The sequence below is a fragment of the Aythya fuligula genome, chromosome 12, assembly GCF_009819795.1.
Source record: "Aythya fuligula isolate bAytFul2 chromosome 12, bAytFul2.pri, whole genome shotgun sequence".
Taxonomy (NCBI): Eukaryota; Metazoa; Chordata; class Aves; order Anseriformes; family Anatidae; genus Aythya; species Aythya fuligula.
This window is the reverse complement of record NC_045570.1, coordinates 11,981,510-12,000,279: the sequence shown is the minus strand read 5'-3', so window position 1 is coordinate 12,000,279 and position 18,770 is coordinate 11,981,510. Positions and strand designations below refer to the sequence as shown.

The 18,770-nt window shown below is 35.0% G+C and overlaps 1 protein-coding gene across 1 annotated transcript; it reads right to left on the bottom strand.

Annotated features, from left to right (window-relative positions):
• Positions 1 to 780: 780 nt before the first annotated feature.
• Positions 781 to 18,596, bottom strand: TERB1 (telomere repeat binding bouquet formation protein 1). Its single transcript, XM_032195789.1, has 20 exons — positions 18,590 to 18,596; positions 17,863 to 18,100; positions 15,913 to 15,971; positions 14,908 to 15,018; positions 14,591 to 14,719; positions 13,975 to 14,106; positions 13,408 to 13,468; positions 13,217 to 13,332; positions 12,942 to 13,064; positions 12,306 to 12,458; positions 11,290 to 11,421; positions 10,339 to 10,464; positions 9,218 to 9,399; positions 8,144 to 8,502; positions 6,535 to 6,596; positions 5,436 to 5,528; positions 4,018 to 4,188; positions 3,548 to 3,628; positions 1,978 to 2,091; positions 781 to 917 (listed from the first exon to the last, which is right to left on the bottom strand). Exons 1-20 carry the CDS (start codon positions 18,594 to 18,596, stop codon positions 910 to 912), a joined length of 2,457 nt encoding a protein of 818 aa, XP_032051680.1. The 3' UTR covers positions 781 to 909.
• Between the last annotated feature and the right edge of the window lie 174 nt (positions 18,597 to 18,770).

Below are 18,770 nucleotides of genomic sequence, written 5' to 3'. Positions count from 1 at the left end.
AGCAAAATAATTGTTGCAAAACCAAAAGTGTAAGAATGTTAAATTAAGTTCTTTTAAAAAATAACTTTTACTGGTAAAGACTATTTTAGTAGCTATTTTAGCATTATTAAAAAAAATTACATTTAAGTGAAAATCGCAAAGCATAACAATTTCTGTAAATGAATGTTAGCAGTGAAAAACACAAGTTCAAACCAATCTAAATTCTCAACAGGCTTGTATCATTGTGGTAGTACATCTTCATTAATAAAGCTGTTCTTCAACTTTCTGCATCAAAATCGAAAATATTCTTGAAAGATGTTATTGATGGATTTTGTTTTTTTTCCTGCCTCTGTAAGATAGTAGATACAAAAACCATCATGACCAATGTTGACACAAGACACTATACAATTTTAGAAAAAAGTCTCAGTAGAAAAATGGTTGCCCAGTCCCACATTTACCCAGAATACAGCAAAAAATGCTATCTGATCCATCCGTTGTGATAGCATCTCTAAATTACATTGGAGACCATTCAAATCCTCAGCATGCAAAACATTGAAATGACAGAAAGACCAGCCCCACAGGCTGCAAATTCTAATATCCTATGGGTTTGTGGGTTTGTTTTTTTTTTTTTTGAGTCAAATCAGGGTGAAAAGATTAAAAATGACCTGGTAGTATATATTATTAGTAGAAAACTAAACTTTAGTTATTTGCACCTGCAACTTGTAGTATTTGCTGGAAAGATCAACGTTCGTCCGTCCTTCCTGAAATGGGTAGGACCACAAAATCAAATTCCAGTGATGACCCATTTCTTTTACTCCAGTTAAAAGATAATTGATTTCTTCATCTGTGAAATCTTTTCGGATTCTTCTTTTCTTGTTGAAAGTTCTTATGTTTATATCCAGGGAGTCTCTCTCATTGTTCTGGAAGTATTTATTTTGCTGTAATTAAAAACTAACTAAATTTACACAGTATTTCCCATTCAGAAGCAATGCATTATTACTGGTGATGCAACCTTAACTAGTTCTGGAGAATCAATTGCTTTATCAGGATAATGATGGTTCTTCAATATATTACGTTCAGCCATTTCTTCAGTCATCCACTCAATGAAATACAATATTTTTAAACATTGACACATTTATTTCTGTTGTGCCTACCTAACTTCCACCCTCAGTATCTGTTTTCTAGCCAGAACAGCTATGTCTTTAGTTTTCTACTATTTCTATACTGTAGGAATTTTTGTAAGTACAAGAAAAAAGTATACCTCCATATCCACCAACTTGAAAGGGCTAACAGTAGAAAAATGCTTAACTTCTTTCAGGGATAAATCACTATGAAGTAGAATCAGCAGAGGAGGATATGTTTTGAATATGGTTCACTATGTTACTGGGGTCCTGTTAAGGGTGACTTGAAAAGAAAATATGTAATTCACACTCATGTTACATTTATAAATATGTGAGCGTATGAGTAGGCTTCGCATAACTAACCTCATTCTCACCAAGTGAATATATACAATTTTCTTTTAACTGTTGGCATTCCTGGCTGTGCTTTTCTTTCACACATTGTCTCTTCAAGTTAGCATCCTGTTTTTTTTGGAAAGCTATGAAATTGTGAACAAGGCCACCTCTTAGTTGTTCTGAAGTAACTGAGCTCTACTGTAAAACTGAATGTAGTGTTGTAAAAGAATATTTATTCTAATGAACATGAATACATAACTGTTGTTTTATTAGTAATATCTAATTTTCATTATATCTTTTTCCAATCATTGTTATTAACGTGTCAGGATTATTTAGGTACTGGAAGCAACTAGCAAATAATAGGATTTAGCCCAAAATAAACCTCAATAATACTATGAGTGAAGGTACAAGAATGACTATTTAAATTCTCAGCTACTTGTCTCTAGCAGCAAGCATGGATTCCTTTTTCAATGCCCTGAGCTAAAGGTAATGAATGGTCTTTAAGTTACTCTTATTACAGTATTAATTTTCTGGTAATACTCACACTTTTCATATATCGGTAGCAAGTTATATTCTTCAGGTAACCGAGTATTTTTATTATGTTCATCTCTATGGGAAGTATCAGGTTTGTTTCTTCTAATTGGAGTCAAAAGAATACCTAAAAAAATAAAACATCTTGTCTTTTTCTTGAAAAAAAAAAAAAAAAAAAAACACCACATAAAACACAGGTAACATTTTAGGAACTAAAATTTATGACAAAACCATGTTTTGAGCCATATTACTATCTGTTCTTGGAAGAAAGAATGAAAAATCCAGTTAAGTTCAGAAAATGTTTACTTGCTAAAGGTTATTAGTGTAATAAGTTATTGAGATGAAATAAACAGCTGCTCTTTTTAACAAAAGTTTTTAAACTTCCATGGCTATCATTGCCAAATTAGTTTCTGAATATGATTTTAAATATGTATATATATATATACAGACACACACGCTAGCTATTACCAGAAATCAATTACATAATGATGTAAACAAGGTTTTTGGAAATAGAACACTAAAAACAAATTCCTGACTGGTGGGCTGATTTTTCAGAATTGATTTTTTATTTTTTATTTTTTTAAGTAATATTAACATTTATGAATTTAAGTACTGATTTTGAGAGCTTCTTCAGCTTGCTTTAAAATTTCCGGTCAGTCCTAAGTTAACAGTATGGGTCAGTAGTTGCTGAATGTATTATTTTGACTGCAGTCAGAGCTCTGCAGGATGTGCCCAAAATCACCACATTCTGAAGAAAATTCCTTGTGAATTATGCAAAAAAATAGATATATTTGTGGAGTAAATAAAAGAGTTCAAATTATAACCAACTATTTCATTATATTGTAGAATAAAATATTTTAAAAGATACATATTCTGCTATTTACAAATGGACAGTTGTGCATTATAGACATAGACCTTAGCATTATAGACCTTTTTTTAGGGGCAACTGATGCTTTTGTAACCACAGGGTTCTGAAATTGTCCTGCAGAGGCTGATAGAGCTAATATTCACTTTTCCATCTCTATTTGTCAGTAATGTCTTACTCAACAACTCAGTATACAGGACAGGTAAACAAACCTCTTTAATTTTCTGATAGATCACTTCCAGACACTTGCTCCAGTATTGTTGTATATTTCAAGTTTACTTTTAGCTATTTAGCACACAGAAACCCAAGTCCTTAGCGGAACTCCAAGAAGGAACAGAAACAGAAATAGGATAACACAGCTATAGTGCTGAATCTAGGTGCAGATGAATGATGCTGAATCTAGGAACAAACAGCTGCACTGTGATCTGATCTTGACTGTGCCTCTACATTTTTAAACTTAAGGCTACAAAATTGAGAAATAGTAGATGGCATGGCAGTAACCCTAGCAGGATTCAATGCAATCACCAGATCACTTAATTGTAAAGTAGTATGTGTAATAATTTCATGAGTATAAATTACGCATTCTCTGACAGATTGTTGACAGAATCCATGTACAATATCATAATTCTTTATCCACAGGCTCTCATGGTGAAACCCTGCAATAAGATTACTCAGACAACAAATGCTTTTTGTATTAATTTCCAAACTAAGGCCTTACTTTGGACATTATCCTTTTTGCTCTTAAAAGTTGATGTCTCTGTATGCAATTTTCCTTTCTTTATTGGGGTCAGCAGTATTTCTAAAAAGTATAAGATAGAGACCAGACAAGACAACAACTATTTAATTACTTTTAAAATTTGCCTCTGTTAAACCAGAAAAATAAAAGATGCTTTTAAATAAGATTAATGCTCTTTTTATTGATCAATAATCGTAAGCCTCTTTTCATCCATGAGCATGTAATATTGGAATGAAACAAGTTCGTTGTAAAGTTCATCCATTCACACTTTTTGCAACTTCATATATTCACTTCTATTAATATTTGACTAACTGATCCTCCCAAAAAAATGGCAGTTCCAATCTCACTTAGTACAAATCATTGGTAAATCATATAAAGTGAGTAGGATATCAGAATAAGAATGTTAAAACAAGTTACTAAACAGTTACTAAAAAACAAACAAAATAAATTACGCTCAAAAGCTGCATATCCACTAATATGAGAAACAGACAACTTCTGAAGTTCCTTTTTATATCTTTCTTCAGCTTCCAGAACAACTTTGTGATGATAACATAGGTATGGACAAGTTCGCAGCATCTTGCTAAAAGTTTTGCTATTGACAGACAGACCTGCTGTTGTACAACCTGGAAAAAAAAAATAGGGCATTGTAGAAACAGTAAGCATAACTGCTATAGCAGCCATCATAAAATTCAGCATGTTACTATGATCTACAATTTAACCTCCAATTTTTCATATACATATGTTAAAAGAAGTTATTTATCTCTGTATCTTCTTGAAAATACTTATTGTTTTGTGCTTGCTCTCTAAATTTGTTTTCAACATGACCTATGGAACCAAATTGTACTGCACTTCAACTCTAAAATTACTTAATTAGGCACAGATTCTCTACAGAAATAAAAATATTGATGGGATGGGAAGAAAGGGCCCCTGTTCACTTTGCACAGAAGGAACGATTTCTGCAGGAGCTAAAACATAAAACATGTCTTTGCTTTACTGTGAAAATTTGTGTTGTGACAGCTATCTGCATTAACCTGAATATAACCGATAAGCCTAGTTTATGCATGAATTCCTTCACAGGAAGCCTTCTGATTTTTTTTCTGAGGTCATAACCCATTCTAATATACAGTTTAGTTACTCTTAAGTGCTCTCACTGTTAGTTATGGCAGCTGAAAAAGAACTTCTGTGAAGAATTTGAAGGGCACAGGTGTATCTCAGCAATATTCTAGCCTAAGATAAAGCACTGCTGAAACTCAGGTTGAAACTATTTGGACAACTTGATTTCATATGCCCACATGATACTTCACAGTGGACTGTGGATCTATTTAAAAAAAGACCATACAGATTCCACTTACAAACGCTGAGTAGCAGAGGCACTGTCATAACCTACTGATGGACTGTGTTCAGGAAGGAAAATACAGAGGAAATGCAGGCTGCAGTCATGGATAGCTGTGATAGCCTCTCTCTATTTAAGAGCAGTAAGGCAGAGAAAATAGAAGGGCTTCATAATAGTTAGGAGGCTTAGCAGGGCGAATACATAAGGGATTTGAGCAGGGCTTCTTTTTTTTTTTTTCCTCTGAGGAAGCAAAGACCTGCTCTGTAACTACTAGGTGTTCTCTAAGCTATTGTACATTGTTTCTTAGTAAAACCAGTATTACTAAAGACACACAGATCAGGATCAGAATATGTAAGCTTTATGTCAACATTTCTTTTATTTTAGAAGCAGAGAAAGTAAAGGAAGCAGTTAAGGATTAGAGAACAGGTAATCCAATAGAAGTGTTAAGATTTCTGTAATGTCAGGTTCACTTTCTGGTTTGGTGGCTCTTCAATGCTTCTTTTTTGAATTTAGGAAACAAGGACCTAAGATATTTACCTATACACCTTATATCTGTCATTTTAAGGGATGCAGTTGTAGTCAAGGTACTTTTTCCTTCCTTGGTTATCTCTGAGGACAATGAATGGTTGTCTAAATAAAGAGGAAAAAAAAAACAACACTAGGAAGAAAATGCAAGCTATCATTTGCTAGGGGAATCATGCATCAGCATACTTATATTCAATTATATTTTCAATTTATAGACTAGGAAAGTTGAATTCACACTAACAGCAGAAAATCCAAATGAAATTTCCTGAAGTTAAACAGAGAGTATTCATGTTTATGTAAATCCAGAATTATGTATAATTCAATGCTTACTTCTTATTTACTTTCCTAATGAAGCGTACCACTTCAACTTGAACACAGCAAAATAACCCTGTAAACTCACATTGCTTAATTAAGTTCCATGAACATGATCTTTATTTAGAATCAGATACTGAAAGTGTGATGTACTGGAATACTACTTATTTTTCATTTAAATAACCATTTGTGAAAGTCAGCTTTGTCCCTTGTAAAGCTACCATCCTGGCGAACACTGAACTAATGAATGATTTTGTAAATTAATTGGAGACTAAATTATAAGCAAAAATTTGATTGACTATATTCCAATTCTGAAATAAATACACATAAAGAAAATCACTGTAAACCTGAAAAACTCTTATTCTACCACCATCCACACACACTCAAAATGTAGGAACATCTTCAGGCAAAAGTCACTCTCACAGGTAGGTTCTATCCCCACAATTAAAAGTACAGTACAAAACCAGTAGCCTTGCACATGTTCTGTTAAGGGCTTCAATTGTTCAGTATGGATTGCATTCAGACTTAATTTAAAACATTTATCTGTAAGACATTCAGTTGAATAGTTAAAATAAAATAAAATAAAAAGCTAAAAAATCTTAAAAGAAAAAAGAACACTCTAGATAAGGTTGTATTTAATATAAAATTCCAGAATTATTCAGTTAAAGAATATTACAAGTAATGTATTTTGTCATCTAACTTAAACATGATAAAAAAGTAATGATAAAAATAAACAAAACAAATTAAAATCGTTAAGAACAAAATTATCTAAAACACGAATATGATTAGCTATTTGTACCTGACGTGCATGCCTGTTTCATATTTCTAACAGTCTTTGCTGGTTGTTTAAATAAGTCTTTCCTGGAAAGATTAACAATGTGAACCAATTTTATATAAAGTTTCAAAACATACATTTAACTGTAAATTAATACGCATGTTCCAAAATACAGAACAAAAAGCACATTAAATATACAAAAGATAAAATTCTACAAAAAAGATTGTATTTATCCCAAGTTCCTGAGCTAGAAGTATCCAGCATGATATTATCATCTTAGAAATTTGTTTACCCAATACATGTGATTAGCATTCCTTGCAGTGCTATGCAGCATGTTTGTTCCAGCATTCGGAACACAGTACTTTTCCTGGCATTCGCTGCTTTCCAGAATCATTTCCAATCAGTTTATATCACAGTTACTTAGTGCACATTAAACTTCCAAAGAAGTGTTCAGAACACTGTAACTTTTACCAGATGTGGCAATTGCTCTGAAAGGCAATTTGTCATCTTCTCTTCTTACACCGAGTATCTTTTATGCAACCAACACATTCCTGTGATACCACGATCATGCATTTTTCAACATCATTGACCACCTTTGAATGCTGCAGAAGCAAGGAGCCTAATCCATGGTTGTGCTCAGGTAACTCCTGTTTTTACACATACACACATGCAAGGAGAGCACTTTTTCCACAAAATGTATTCATTGATAATTTTGTGCTTCAAAGGTCAGAACAACAAACAAAAAAGCTGTGTGAAATTATGCCGATTAGTAGCAAAGTAGAATTTAAGTGAAAGTAGCACGGAAAATATACTAGGCCCTTGATTATTTCTGTGCTAGCTGCAGTCACAATATAACACATGCTAGCAATCTGTATAGGACCATGGTCCAGCCAGCCACATAAAGGAAGCACAATAAAAATGTGGAACAACAACAAAAAAAAGATCCATAGTTTTGTTCATATTCCCACTGCCTGTCTCAGAGGATACTTCTATGTAAATGCAAGACAATGGAATCTATACTTATTCTTACAGGTTGCCTATAAATCATTTTTTGTTTATCAGTAAGAAAGATAACCATAGGAAGCAAAAGAGGAAAATAAGCATTTGTGTGAAACAGGTGTGTAAAGCAAGAGAACAGTAAATGACTGTCTTTTTCTTCCCATGCAGTGAAGGAACTGAGTACAAGGGAAGAGAAACATGGGGGGAAAAAAGCTTTTTTTTTTCCTTCTTCATAGGAACTACAGTTTGAGTTCTTGCAGAACAGTTCTATAACTGCTGTTTTGCTTTTAAGTGCACATTGCAGAAGTATTAAGGGTTTGGTTTCATCCAAACCAATGGGTCAAATCCTAATCTTCTAAATCAGTGTGAATTTGAAGACAGAAGACTACGGATGCTTTCTCATCACTATGTTCAAGACCACAGAACACGGCCTGTAACAGGCTCTCTATACAAATCATCAGAAGCCTACCATTAAGAGGGAAAAAAATATATATATAAACAATGACACTGTAGCGTCTATAACCTTTGGTACAAATACATAGCTAGAAACCACTAATTGAAAAGGCTGACATTCAGTTCAGAAGTTACTAATGAAAAGCAACTTACTATTTCTGCTTAGATGCAAGATACTTACTGTACTTGAAGAATAGATTGCCTTTTTTCACAACCTGTTTTCTCATTTATACGATGACTTTGAAGTACACTGTCTCTCTGCACTTCATAAACTGGCCGTGGAATATCATTCTGTTCACTTTTTCTAGTAGAAGTGTTTACTGGATTCATAGCATTCACTGCTTCATTTTTCAGGGGAGAATTTACAGCTAGAGCAAGAACCTGACCATCCAAATTAGACGTTAATCGTGGATAACATGTTTCTTTATGTGTTCCTTCTACATATGTTTCTGGATGAATAGGATTCATTTCATGGTATTTTGTTGCTTCAATACTGTTTTCTGAAGGTCTGTCAACAAATACTCTTCCTTGCATTCTTTCCTGTATTGAAAAATATTAGTTAGTAACTGTATGGGCTCTTAAAAACCACAATAACAACGAAGTAAATCTAATAAGATGATCAACTAGAATAGATCAATCTAATCCCTGACTGAATTGAAAGCCGACAAAACATCAAGGCTATCAAAGGTGTGCAAGAGGTAGTTATTAAGTGATAGTTCCAGACTGAAGCAATGGATGTGCTACTAATACAGAACACTTGGTAAATTTTAATTAACTGAAGATCCAGACAAATAACACAACATTTGCTATTCCACACCCAGAGATACCCTCCAGTTATACAGCACAAGCAAAGTTATGTAATAACAAAACTGTTTACGTTCACATGTGCATTAGCTATCCTGTCATAGCTGTACAGTCATGGATATTTCGTGCTTGTGAATACTAAACTATAAATTTAAGCAACTGGCGATTAAAATAAAATTTAACTCTTGTTTTTCAACCTAAATGATCTGAACTTTATTATCAAAATAGATTTTCTACAAACTAAAATACTTCATAACATTCAGATGCTGTCTTTCTCTGACTGCACTCAATCCTTCTAACTTTTATGATATACAATAACGGCAAAAAACAGAGGTTGTTTCTCATACATCCCATATCTTCCCTACTTTTCTAGCTCACAGTGAAATAATCTTAAGGGTTTACTTCCTATTGCTCCCTAGACTCTGAGAAGATGTGCTTAGTTTTACCCTGCTTTGGTAAACATGCCAACCTCATCATGTTCCTTTTCAATCAATTTTATTCTGTGTAAAATTTCTCTCGCTTTCTTCCAGTAATCTTGTAGACTTCTTTCTCTGATTTGCATGTCTGCTTCCAACTTGTCTGCATTCTTCTCATTTAATGAACTCTCATTTATTTTCAGGGACAATTGTTCAGCTTCATAAAACATAAAGTTAATATTCCAAATTTTAATCACTGAATACTTTAATATTTATTATATTATAGTATTCTGAGGAAGTGACTCCCCGTAAATAATAATGCAAAATATAACCCCCTGTTAATCTAAATTTATACACACATGTTCATACACTTCAAAGATAAACTGCAGTCACAAGAAGCATGTGCAGTGTTTCCATTAAGTAATCACTGAGCTTGCAACTACAGCTGTTATAACCTGTTTATAAAATTATGATTTGTTTTAAGAAATCACTTTATTCTGGACAGTTCCTTCACCAGTATGGCTTTTAAAAATAAAACACCTCTGTATTGATGGAGCCTGAAAAGTACCATGTCCCCTCAGCTATACACTTAAACAAAACTCTCAGATACACTTTTAATGCAAAAATATAGATACATGCTTTTTACTGATTAGCACTGCATAATACCTTCAGTGCTATAGAGACTGAAGGACAAGGTGTCTTTCTGCTCCACGGGTAGTATTAAACAATTTAAAAACATTAAACAGGATGCTTCAAAATGCACCCTACTTTAAAATTGAAGTTCACACTTTTTAATATGGTAAAATAATAGTAGCCATGGTGATTACAGGCCTGATTATCCATTGGTTTAGTCTCTAAAGGTACAGTGGTACATACCCATGAACAGAGTACTAATAGGGTATGGGATTATAATATTTTGTACATTGTTTATAGACTGAAAAGGTTTTATGAACTGGGCCTACATATGTAGGTTACACAAATGCGTTCTTGTCACACCACTGAAGTTTTTACTTTTATTCTGCCTTCGCTGCAGAAAATAAACATCTCTGAGTACACAGAATCACAAAGCTGCTACAGTTAAAAATCATTTAGAAAGTCAAGAAAACTTAAATATGGAAGTCATCTCTCATTTTTAGAGCAGGAACAGTAAACTTACTCATTTGTTTGCAGTTCTGCAGCACAAAAGTAGCAGCTTTGTTTAGTTCCTCATCTTGAGACTCAGTTAGTACCTGAATCATAAGTGGAAGACCATTGTTCTTGAGCAGTTCATATTGATTTTCTTCTAAAATAGAAAATTGTAAAAGAAAATAAGTTATTTGCAATCTCATACACACTTAATCTGAACTAATTTTAGAAGCTTAATACCAGTAACTTCCAGGGAAATTCTGGGAGGAAAAAAAAACACAAACAACATTGTTATGGATTCAAGTATGCTGTAATGACCCTACTAACCAGGCTGCAGCAGAAGTGCTCTAAATCACACAGGATGATTTGACCATACTTCAAATCTATTGCAAGAAACTTGAAGAAGGACCAAGCCAAACTAGACAAGTCAAAAATGTAAGCACTGCTCGGCATCAACTAAGACAGCAGCCTAAAATTTTATTGTTATCCGTGATACTGTGATAACAGGTAACAGATACTCTTGTACATGCCATGAGGAGCCTGGCAAAAACACTTCAGGGTTACTTAGCAGTTAAGTTACTCTAAAAACATTACCATTGTACAGCATTTTAAAATACTAATAGATATGTAAACAGTGTACAGCAGCTGTATCTATTCAAGGACCATTAAAACAGAGATCAAAAAAATTTGTTATGTATGTGTTTTAGTAGTTTTCAGGACTGGATGAATTTTACCCTGTGATACCTAAAAACAAACTGAATTCTTGCCTACTTTTCTAAAGTTCTGAAAGATACTATGTGTTAACAGGTCTTACAGTTTAGAGATCGAGTATATAGCAAACTTTTTTTTTCCCTGCATATTAAGTTACATTATTTAAAAGAACATTCCCTCATGTTTCAAAATCTTGATCAAATGTCACCACTGAAATAATGTATGAGAATTCAGTTAAAAAAAGGGGCAGAAAGAAAGAAAAATTTCTTACCACAAACCTCAGTACAATGTCCAATTGTTAGAATAATACTCATTTTTTCTCCTGTATCCAAAGTGTCATTAGACAGCAGGTTCAGTAGCTCAGACACAGTGTGATACTTCGCCAAAGCGCTACCCATGGCAGCTATTATGTTAAAAGCAAGTTGAAGAAAAATGAACTAGACAATAAGTATATAGACACCATTCAAGTCTGAAATTATTATTTATTTTTTAAGAGAACTCTCTATAGAAACTTGGGACTCTAAAAAAAGCCTTGGGACTGCGTAAACTCTAGTCTCTCATTTTTAATTTCAACACTTCAAATTGGCAGACCTCTACTGGTGTAGTAATTCTACCATGCCATTCCCCATATCCAACACTGCCTTTTCCCCCAGATTGTACTCTAGAATTGTGGTAGACCTGACAAACAAGGACTTTCCAATGTGCAAGTTGTGTAGACCTCTGCTGAGTTTTCTCACATCAGTTCCAGAACAGATTAAAAGAGTAGAGGAAGGTTTGATTCAGGCTATCTGCCATAACAAGAGCTAGTTCCTGGTAAAGAGGGCAAATTCTTCCTAAAACTGGGAACAGCACTGCTAGTGCACGCATACTCCTAAAGCTTACAAAGCTTATTAGTCTCCAGTACAAGCCTACAGAAGCACAACTCTAACTCCAGAACCCAAGCTTACTGCCATGCCTAGTTCTCAGCTTTACTTACTGAAAAATAGCACCAGTAACTTATTTTTAAATTTTAGTATGGTTTAAATTTCACTAAGTTTATTTTAGTAACAATAGCAAAGTAATCCACCTCAGATTAACTGAATCATTCCCAATACAAGTTTGAATCTTAAAGATTTTGCAATACAAACTGGATCTGTGTGTGTATATATATGTATACATACATACACATATATATGTAAACTAATAGCCTTTTAGCATCCATTCCTAGCACTTATCCACCAAAACCAGGCTTTTAAAAAATGCAATTTAGAATTATCAGAAATAAGTGGCAGTGCTCTCTTCACTCACAGTCATTAGCAATGCAGGCATCCAGAGTCTTTGTTACTACTACCGCAAGTTTTGTGCTGGATTGACTTATACAGGAATCATGCATCAACTTGTTGAGAACTTTAGCTAAGGTATCCAGTCCTCCAACAGAAACAAAGTATTTCTGCACAGTTGCTTAATATGAGGAAAAAAAAGAGTTTTTTTTTTAATTGTTTTAGCATTTTTTAAACTCACTGCAATTTATCTATGCACATATTAATCACTTTATTTCCATCCATACAAAGAAACTCAATTTGGATATATATCAATCTTGAGAAATTGTTGTAATTGTTTTTTAAGATAGTTACAAGAAACATATGGATCTAACACATGCATATAAATGTTTTCAGAAACATAGTAATGAAATATTTTCAAACTACTTCTAATCAAAAAAGCTCCCAAATAGTTTTTACCAACCTCAGTAATTACAGCCAATGAGGCTGTTCATGTTCATAAGCACAAACCAGGGAAATGGAGATAGTCGAATCTAATTTTCAATTTAAAAGTTGCAAAAACAGTAAATGTATTTGTAGGGATTGATGATAAGAAGAAATCAAAAATTTAACTATAAAATGAAACTTACAAAAGGAAACTGTTTAAAGCTTCAGCTGTACTTACAGTTATTTGCAACTGTGAGGCCAACAAATGAACAAATAGGACGAACAATCTCAGGCTCCGTGCAACTTTCTAGCCACTCTTTTGCGTATGGAAAAACTGCACAGCAAATGCTTTGATTATCTTCTGGGAAAATAAAAACAAATAACCCCAAGTACAAACATAATTTGGCAAAGCATCACACTGAAATTTCAGTTGAACAATAAAAATGAAAACAGAACTTATCACTTTGGAAAAACACTTCAATCATTTTTCACAATTTTAACAGCAACACTTACCGTTCTGAGGATTGTTAACACAGGCACAGAGAGTACTGCAGACTGAAGACCACAGTTGATAGCTCTGGTAAGTATTTTCATCTGACAGATTCATCTCAGATGTGGAAAGAGTTGTTCTGTTCAGGAAAAACAAAGGGAACAGGTCCTAAAAATTCTATCATTTTTCTGTTTGAACAGCAATTGTTTGTTACCTGAATAACTGTAGCAGAAGACCAATGCAGCCTGTTTCTCTGACATAAGTTTGCCCATACTCTAAAAGAGAAGACATACCAGACTCAGAAGACACATGCAACTTGAAACAAAATCCTGATGTCAAATTTAATTTTTATATTTGAATTGTATTTCCATTTCCTAAGCAAATATGCACCCCCCTCCCCTGCTGAAAATCTCAGAAAAACATTGGCAAAAGTGTTTTATTTTTCTCTATGTCTAACTTTTTCAGAAGACTTTTGTCAGAAACTCCTGGTTTGCATGTAATGTTAGAATTTAAATACTTTCTGCTACTTAAGGAAATCCCAGTAAGCAATTACTTACTTATATTTATTTCATTTACAGTGAAGACCTTAAAGGTCTTTTTCCAATCTCAGTGATTCTATACTTCAGTTCCATTGACATGCTATAATTCATCTTTTTTAAGTTAACCTCACAAAAGCATTATTTATTGAGTGTTCCAAATTTCCATAACATAGATTGGCAAACAGAAAAAAGGAAACCATAAGTAAAAAAAATGGTGTTATAACACAGAAGAAAGCACTTACTGTTATTTGAAACCAGTACTAAGATGACATAAACAGACATTCTTTTTAAGTTCACACCAGAATCCTTATTAATTAAAACTAAAATGAGGTCCTCAAACAATGCAGAAGTACATAAAGATTGTTGACAGTAAACTGAAACCAGAAAATAAAAGCCATTAAGTCCTTAAAGCAAGTCTTTTTTAAAAAAATCTTAAATTAGTTTGATAACATGATAACATAGTAAACAAAGGCTTAGTTTTATCTAAATCATTGTGAGGGCCTCTAAAGGGAATTAGGGCTTCCTCCTGTGGTCACTTCTAAACTATGCTGGTCCTTGGCAAACTTTGGAAGGATCTCTGAGTCATTACACTTGTTAACAAGGAAGTGAAGCAATAAAACTGTCCATTAGCATTAAGATGTGCTGGATACACAAGTCTAGCAGAGATAGGCATATCAGCAAGGTATTTCTTCAAACCTTGGGGTGGGAAAGCGGAACAGTGGCAACTTTATTTCCCCTTTTTCAAGCTTATTATTCTGTAATATCATTTTTGATGGGAAAAATAATGGAGAAAAAGAACAAGCCAAGGTATAATATGACCATGAGTAACTCAGAAATATACATAATAGTATTTATTACCATTACTCTCTATTATAATTCCTAATGTAAATAAAGCTGCTTCCTTTACTATGCAATGGACACTTGACTTTGCAAGATCGTTTATAAACCTCAAACCACCAATTTCTCGAAAATATTCGCTTGCTTCACCTACAACAAACAAAGCAAAAAATAAAAATTAAAATTTTGCTTTTGTGTAAAATTAAAATCTTAAGATTTTACACCCCATCAAATCTTAGGTCTTTTAGCTAACTTATTTTCTCCCGGCATTGACAGCTTCTTAACATACATTGTGAACATAAACGGTTATGTTTTTTTGAAGGTAAAACGATTCTTACTGTTTTGTTGACAAATTGAATAAATAGTGATCAAAGCCTCTTTCTGAGATAAAGGGCAGTCCATCTGGTATTTAAGGCATTCAAGCAGTAAGTTCAGATCTGTTTTTATATCTAAGAGTAAACAAAAAAAAACTTCACGTGAAGTGTTATCTTTTCTTTAAATTCATTTAGCATCACATTAAACCAGCTCAAAAATGTACCATGGATATGTATTTTAAAGAAAAAGCAAGCAAAACACAGAGCTACACCACCTCTATCCATCTATAAATAACTAAAGTACTTAACCCGAAGTCAACTATTTGAGCATGATTTGCTTCACTAAAGTAACAGTCCCATGTTAATATTTCTGGCTTTTAATTATTGTTAGTATATGTTATAAATTTAAATAACTTAATATTTAGCAATTTATATCACACTAAGTTCTCTAATTGCAAATTATATTACTTCTATTTAACAAATAATATGGAACTATGAACATCTGAGTGAATTAGGAACAGAATCCAGTGGAGGATTAGGCTAAATGCCAAGGCTTGCTATATGGCATTTATTTAAGCGAGACTGAATCACTTATCTCAACCGTTAGCATCTTGAACCAGGTCGTTATGTCAGGAAGTTAATACAAAGCATTTAGGGGTGCACCTACGTACAATCTTTAGTAGATAAATGACCATAGAAATCTGTTTCTTGTATTTTTGATGTAATAAAAGACTTACTAGACAATTATTTCCTAATTTGGCAAGAACAGATACCATATTTTTCAAACACTTCAGGTTTTGTGTTTCTTAAAGAAATTAAATAGAAAAAATATGTTTAAGTATCAGCAGAAAAAGGTGAATGTGTGCTGGCATTATTTACTGTTTGAATAAGGCAAGAATCCAAAAATTTGGCAACAAGGAAAAAGAACATTTCCCCAGTAGGTCACCCTCCTACAACTGACTTATCACAATCTACTAAAACTTTGTAAAACAGATTCAAATAAATTAGAAATATTTTCAGGTATCTTACCACACAGTGTTGTCTGCACACTTTGATTTTCCATTTTAGGTTGAACCCTTATTCTTGTTCTAAAATGACAAGGAAAAAGCATTTGCTCTTTGTTTAGATCAGCAGTTTCTATAACATACGAAATATAAGTTAAATATTTTTTTCTTAAATTACACCCTTTAACAGCTTTCTAGTTTTGCACTATCACCTGACACACAAACTATTTAATATAGCCTTGCATAGTGAAAGTTTCCTTTGGAAATACCCTATTTTATAGTGATGCTACTTCTAGTTGTGTTATGTCAGCAACTTTGAAAGGTAACATTTAACAAAAATAAAGTGATTCCATGCTGCCATTGTGGGTCACCACAAAAAGCACCTGGCATTAAAATATATCTAGCTCTCTCATTGATCACAATAAATGTCTTCAAATTTTCCTTACAACAGGCTACCAACTTCATCATCAGCCAACAAGGGGCAGCACAATTACCAGATAATGATAAATAAGCAAGTTTCTGACATCCAGTATAAAACAATCCACTTCCTACCACTGCTACGTGAGCCAACCACTAAACCATAATTATATTGCTTTATCAGTAATGATCAAAACCAAAGACAGAAATGCACAGGAACCAAGACACTGATTATTTATTAAACCAAGACTTTATTTTAATTAACTAAAGAAATTTTAAATAGAACATGTAAATCAGAAAAACCCACAGCATTGATTCTACATAAGTCTAACATACCAGCATTTCCAATTTATGTGAACAGCAGAGCGAAATTCAGGTTTGGAAGCATGGTTAAGGCTTGTTGGCAGTCCTTGGCTGTTCGTGCCAGGCCACAACCCTATGGTGTATTAGGATGAACTGACATCTACCCTCAAATCTACTGTCTGCCCAAATGCTCAAATACACCATTTCACTTCCCTTATCCATGCTCCAAGTCCCAAATGTGATGAAAGGTTGATGCAAGTGTCACAGTAACCTATTTAAATATCTCAAGAATGACTTAGCTCCAGGTAGAAACTTTAAATCAGTAACAAAATCAGCTTAATAATGGATGAATTATCCTTCTCAAAGTAGAGCACAGGCTCTAAGAAATATCAGTGTCATCTTAGTGAAAACAGCCAGCCCTGCTTTCCAATTAGAGTTACCAAATGTCCCCATTCCTGCCCCACTTCCATCAGTTTAAAATGCTCCATATATATCCTTACAGTAGCAGGTTTTGAGAGGGATAGGGTAAAAAGGCTTCAGCTTCCTTTACCATTTCCAGAAGTGGTAATACATACACGTTCCTCTGTCTTGCAAATCTAGCCTTGCCACAACAGCAGAAAGCTCACAAGTCTCCCTCACCTCTTTTTTCCCCTCCTGACACCACCTTGCTAGCCAAGAGCAGCCATATGCACTCCCTGCAAATTCTTTAACAAAGACTACAAACATTAGCTCACTTTGGAGCAAATTTCATTTCAGTGAAGTTGGATTAAATACACGTTTATACAATTAGTCTTTCACATAAGTAGCATAGATTTTTAAACCCTATAGAAAGGCATTTTTAACTTTAATTGGATCTTTGAGACACACAGAAGGTACAGAAAACAGCGTTTATAAACCAGCCTACATTAACATGCAAATAGTTCAACTCTGCTGTTGCATCATGGAGCAAAGCTGCAAAGATAAATAACACAGTTTGCTGCAGCAGATTCTTGGTAAACATCGCAAATAAGGGACAACAGAATAACCCAGTAACAACCCTTTCAAAACTAATAATAATAATAATAACCTAAAAAAAGCCCTGATGTATTTGTCTGCTTGCTCAGCAGTGTCAGAGCACCTGATGCATGGCAGCACCGTGAGAGGAGTTTAGCAGAGTGCTGGGCCGTGGCTGCTGGACCTGGGCCCTGCAGGCACGCTGGGGTGATACCAGGCAGCCTCAGGCCTGCTCTGCCTTTTAAAAACCCTGTGGTCAAACCCTGTCTGGCTCACTGGCGTTCTGTGACAATTGGAAGTCGGGCCAGCAAAGGACGCGCCCCCAAACTTCTCAGAAACACGCTGTCCAGAGTGCCATAACAGGCCTCTGATGTCTTCCAGAGCTGTTTGGGAATTCACCCCATTCCTCTTCACTCTCAAATAAGTCATGTATGATCCATTAGGTTCATTACCAGAGTTTGACTCTGAAGCAGCAGTCATAACAAGTGCCCCAGATGATCCTGAACATAAAAAGTGGAGACTACATAAAGGATACGGGATTAAAACAAACAAACGAGGGATGGAACCGCAGAAGCATTCTTCTGCCGGCTGGAGGGCGGGAGGGCTGTCCGGAGCTGGGCAGAAGGGCAGGGGTTCGTTCGCTACCTGCAGCCCGGCGGCGGCACCGAGCCCTGTCAGCCACGAAGGCGGCCCCGCCGCCCGGCCCCGCGGCCTGAGGAGCGCGAGGAGCCCGAGGAGCCGGCCGCCCTCAGCCCCGGCGCGGGCTCTTCCCGCCCAAGGGCGCGGGCAGCTCGCCTCAGGCCCCAGCTGCCGCTCACGGCCGCAGCAGGGCGGACAGCCCCTCGTAACCGTCCCCAAGCACCACCCGAACCTCCGCGTGCCTCTAGGCTAAGGAGAGGGGAAGAGCAGCTTGCAGTGCAGCTCACTTTCCGTACTCAGCATTTGGGAAACTACAACTACACCATGAAATGCATACAGTTAATTGTTACCCGACATTTGCCAGACACACAGTGAGGGAGAGAGAGACCATCTCATGCTAGATAAATACAGCTGAAGCAAAACAAGTAATTTCTGAACATAACCCTTTCCCGTAACATCCTCAGACTGGCTCAGTAAAGGGCACTACAGCTTTCCCTAGGTCTCCCCTCACTTGTATCCTCTTTTAACCTT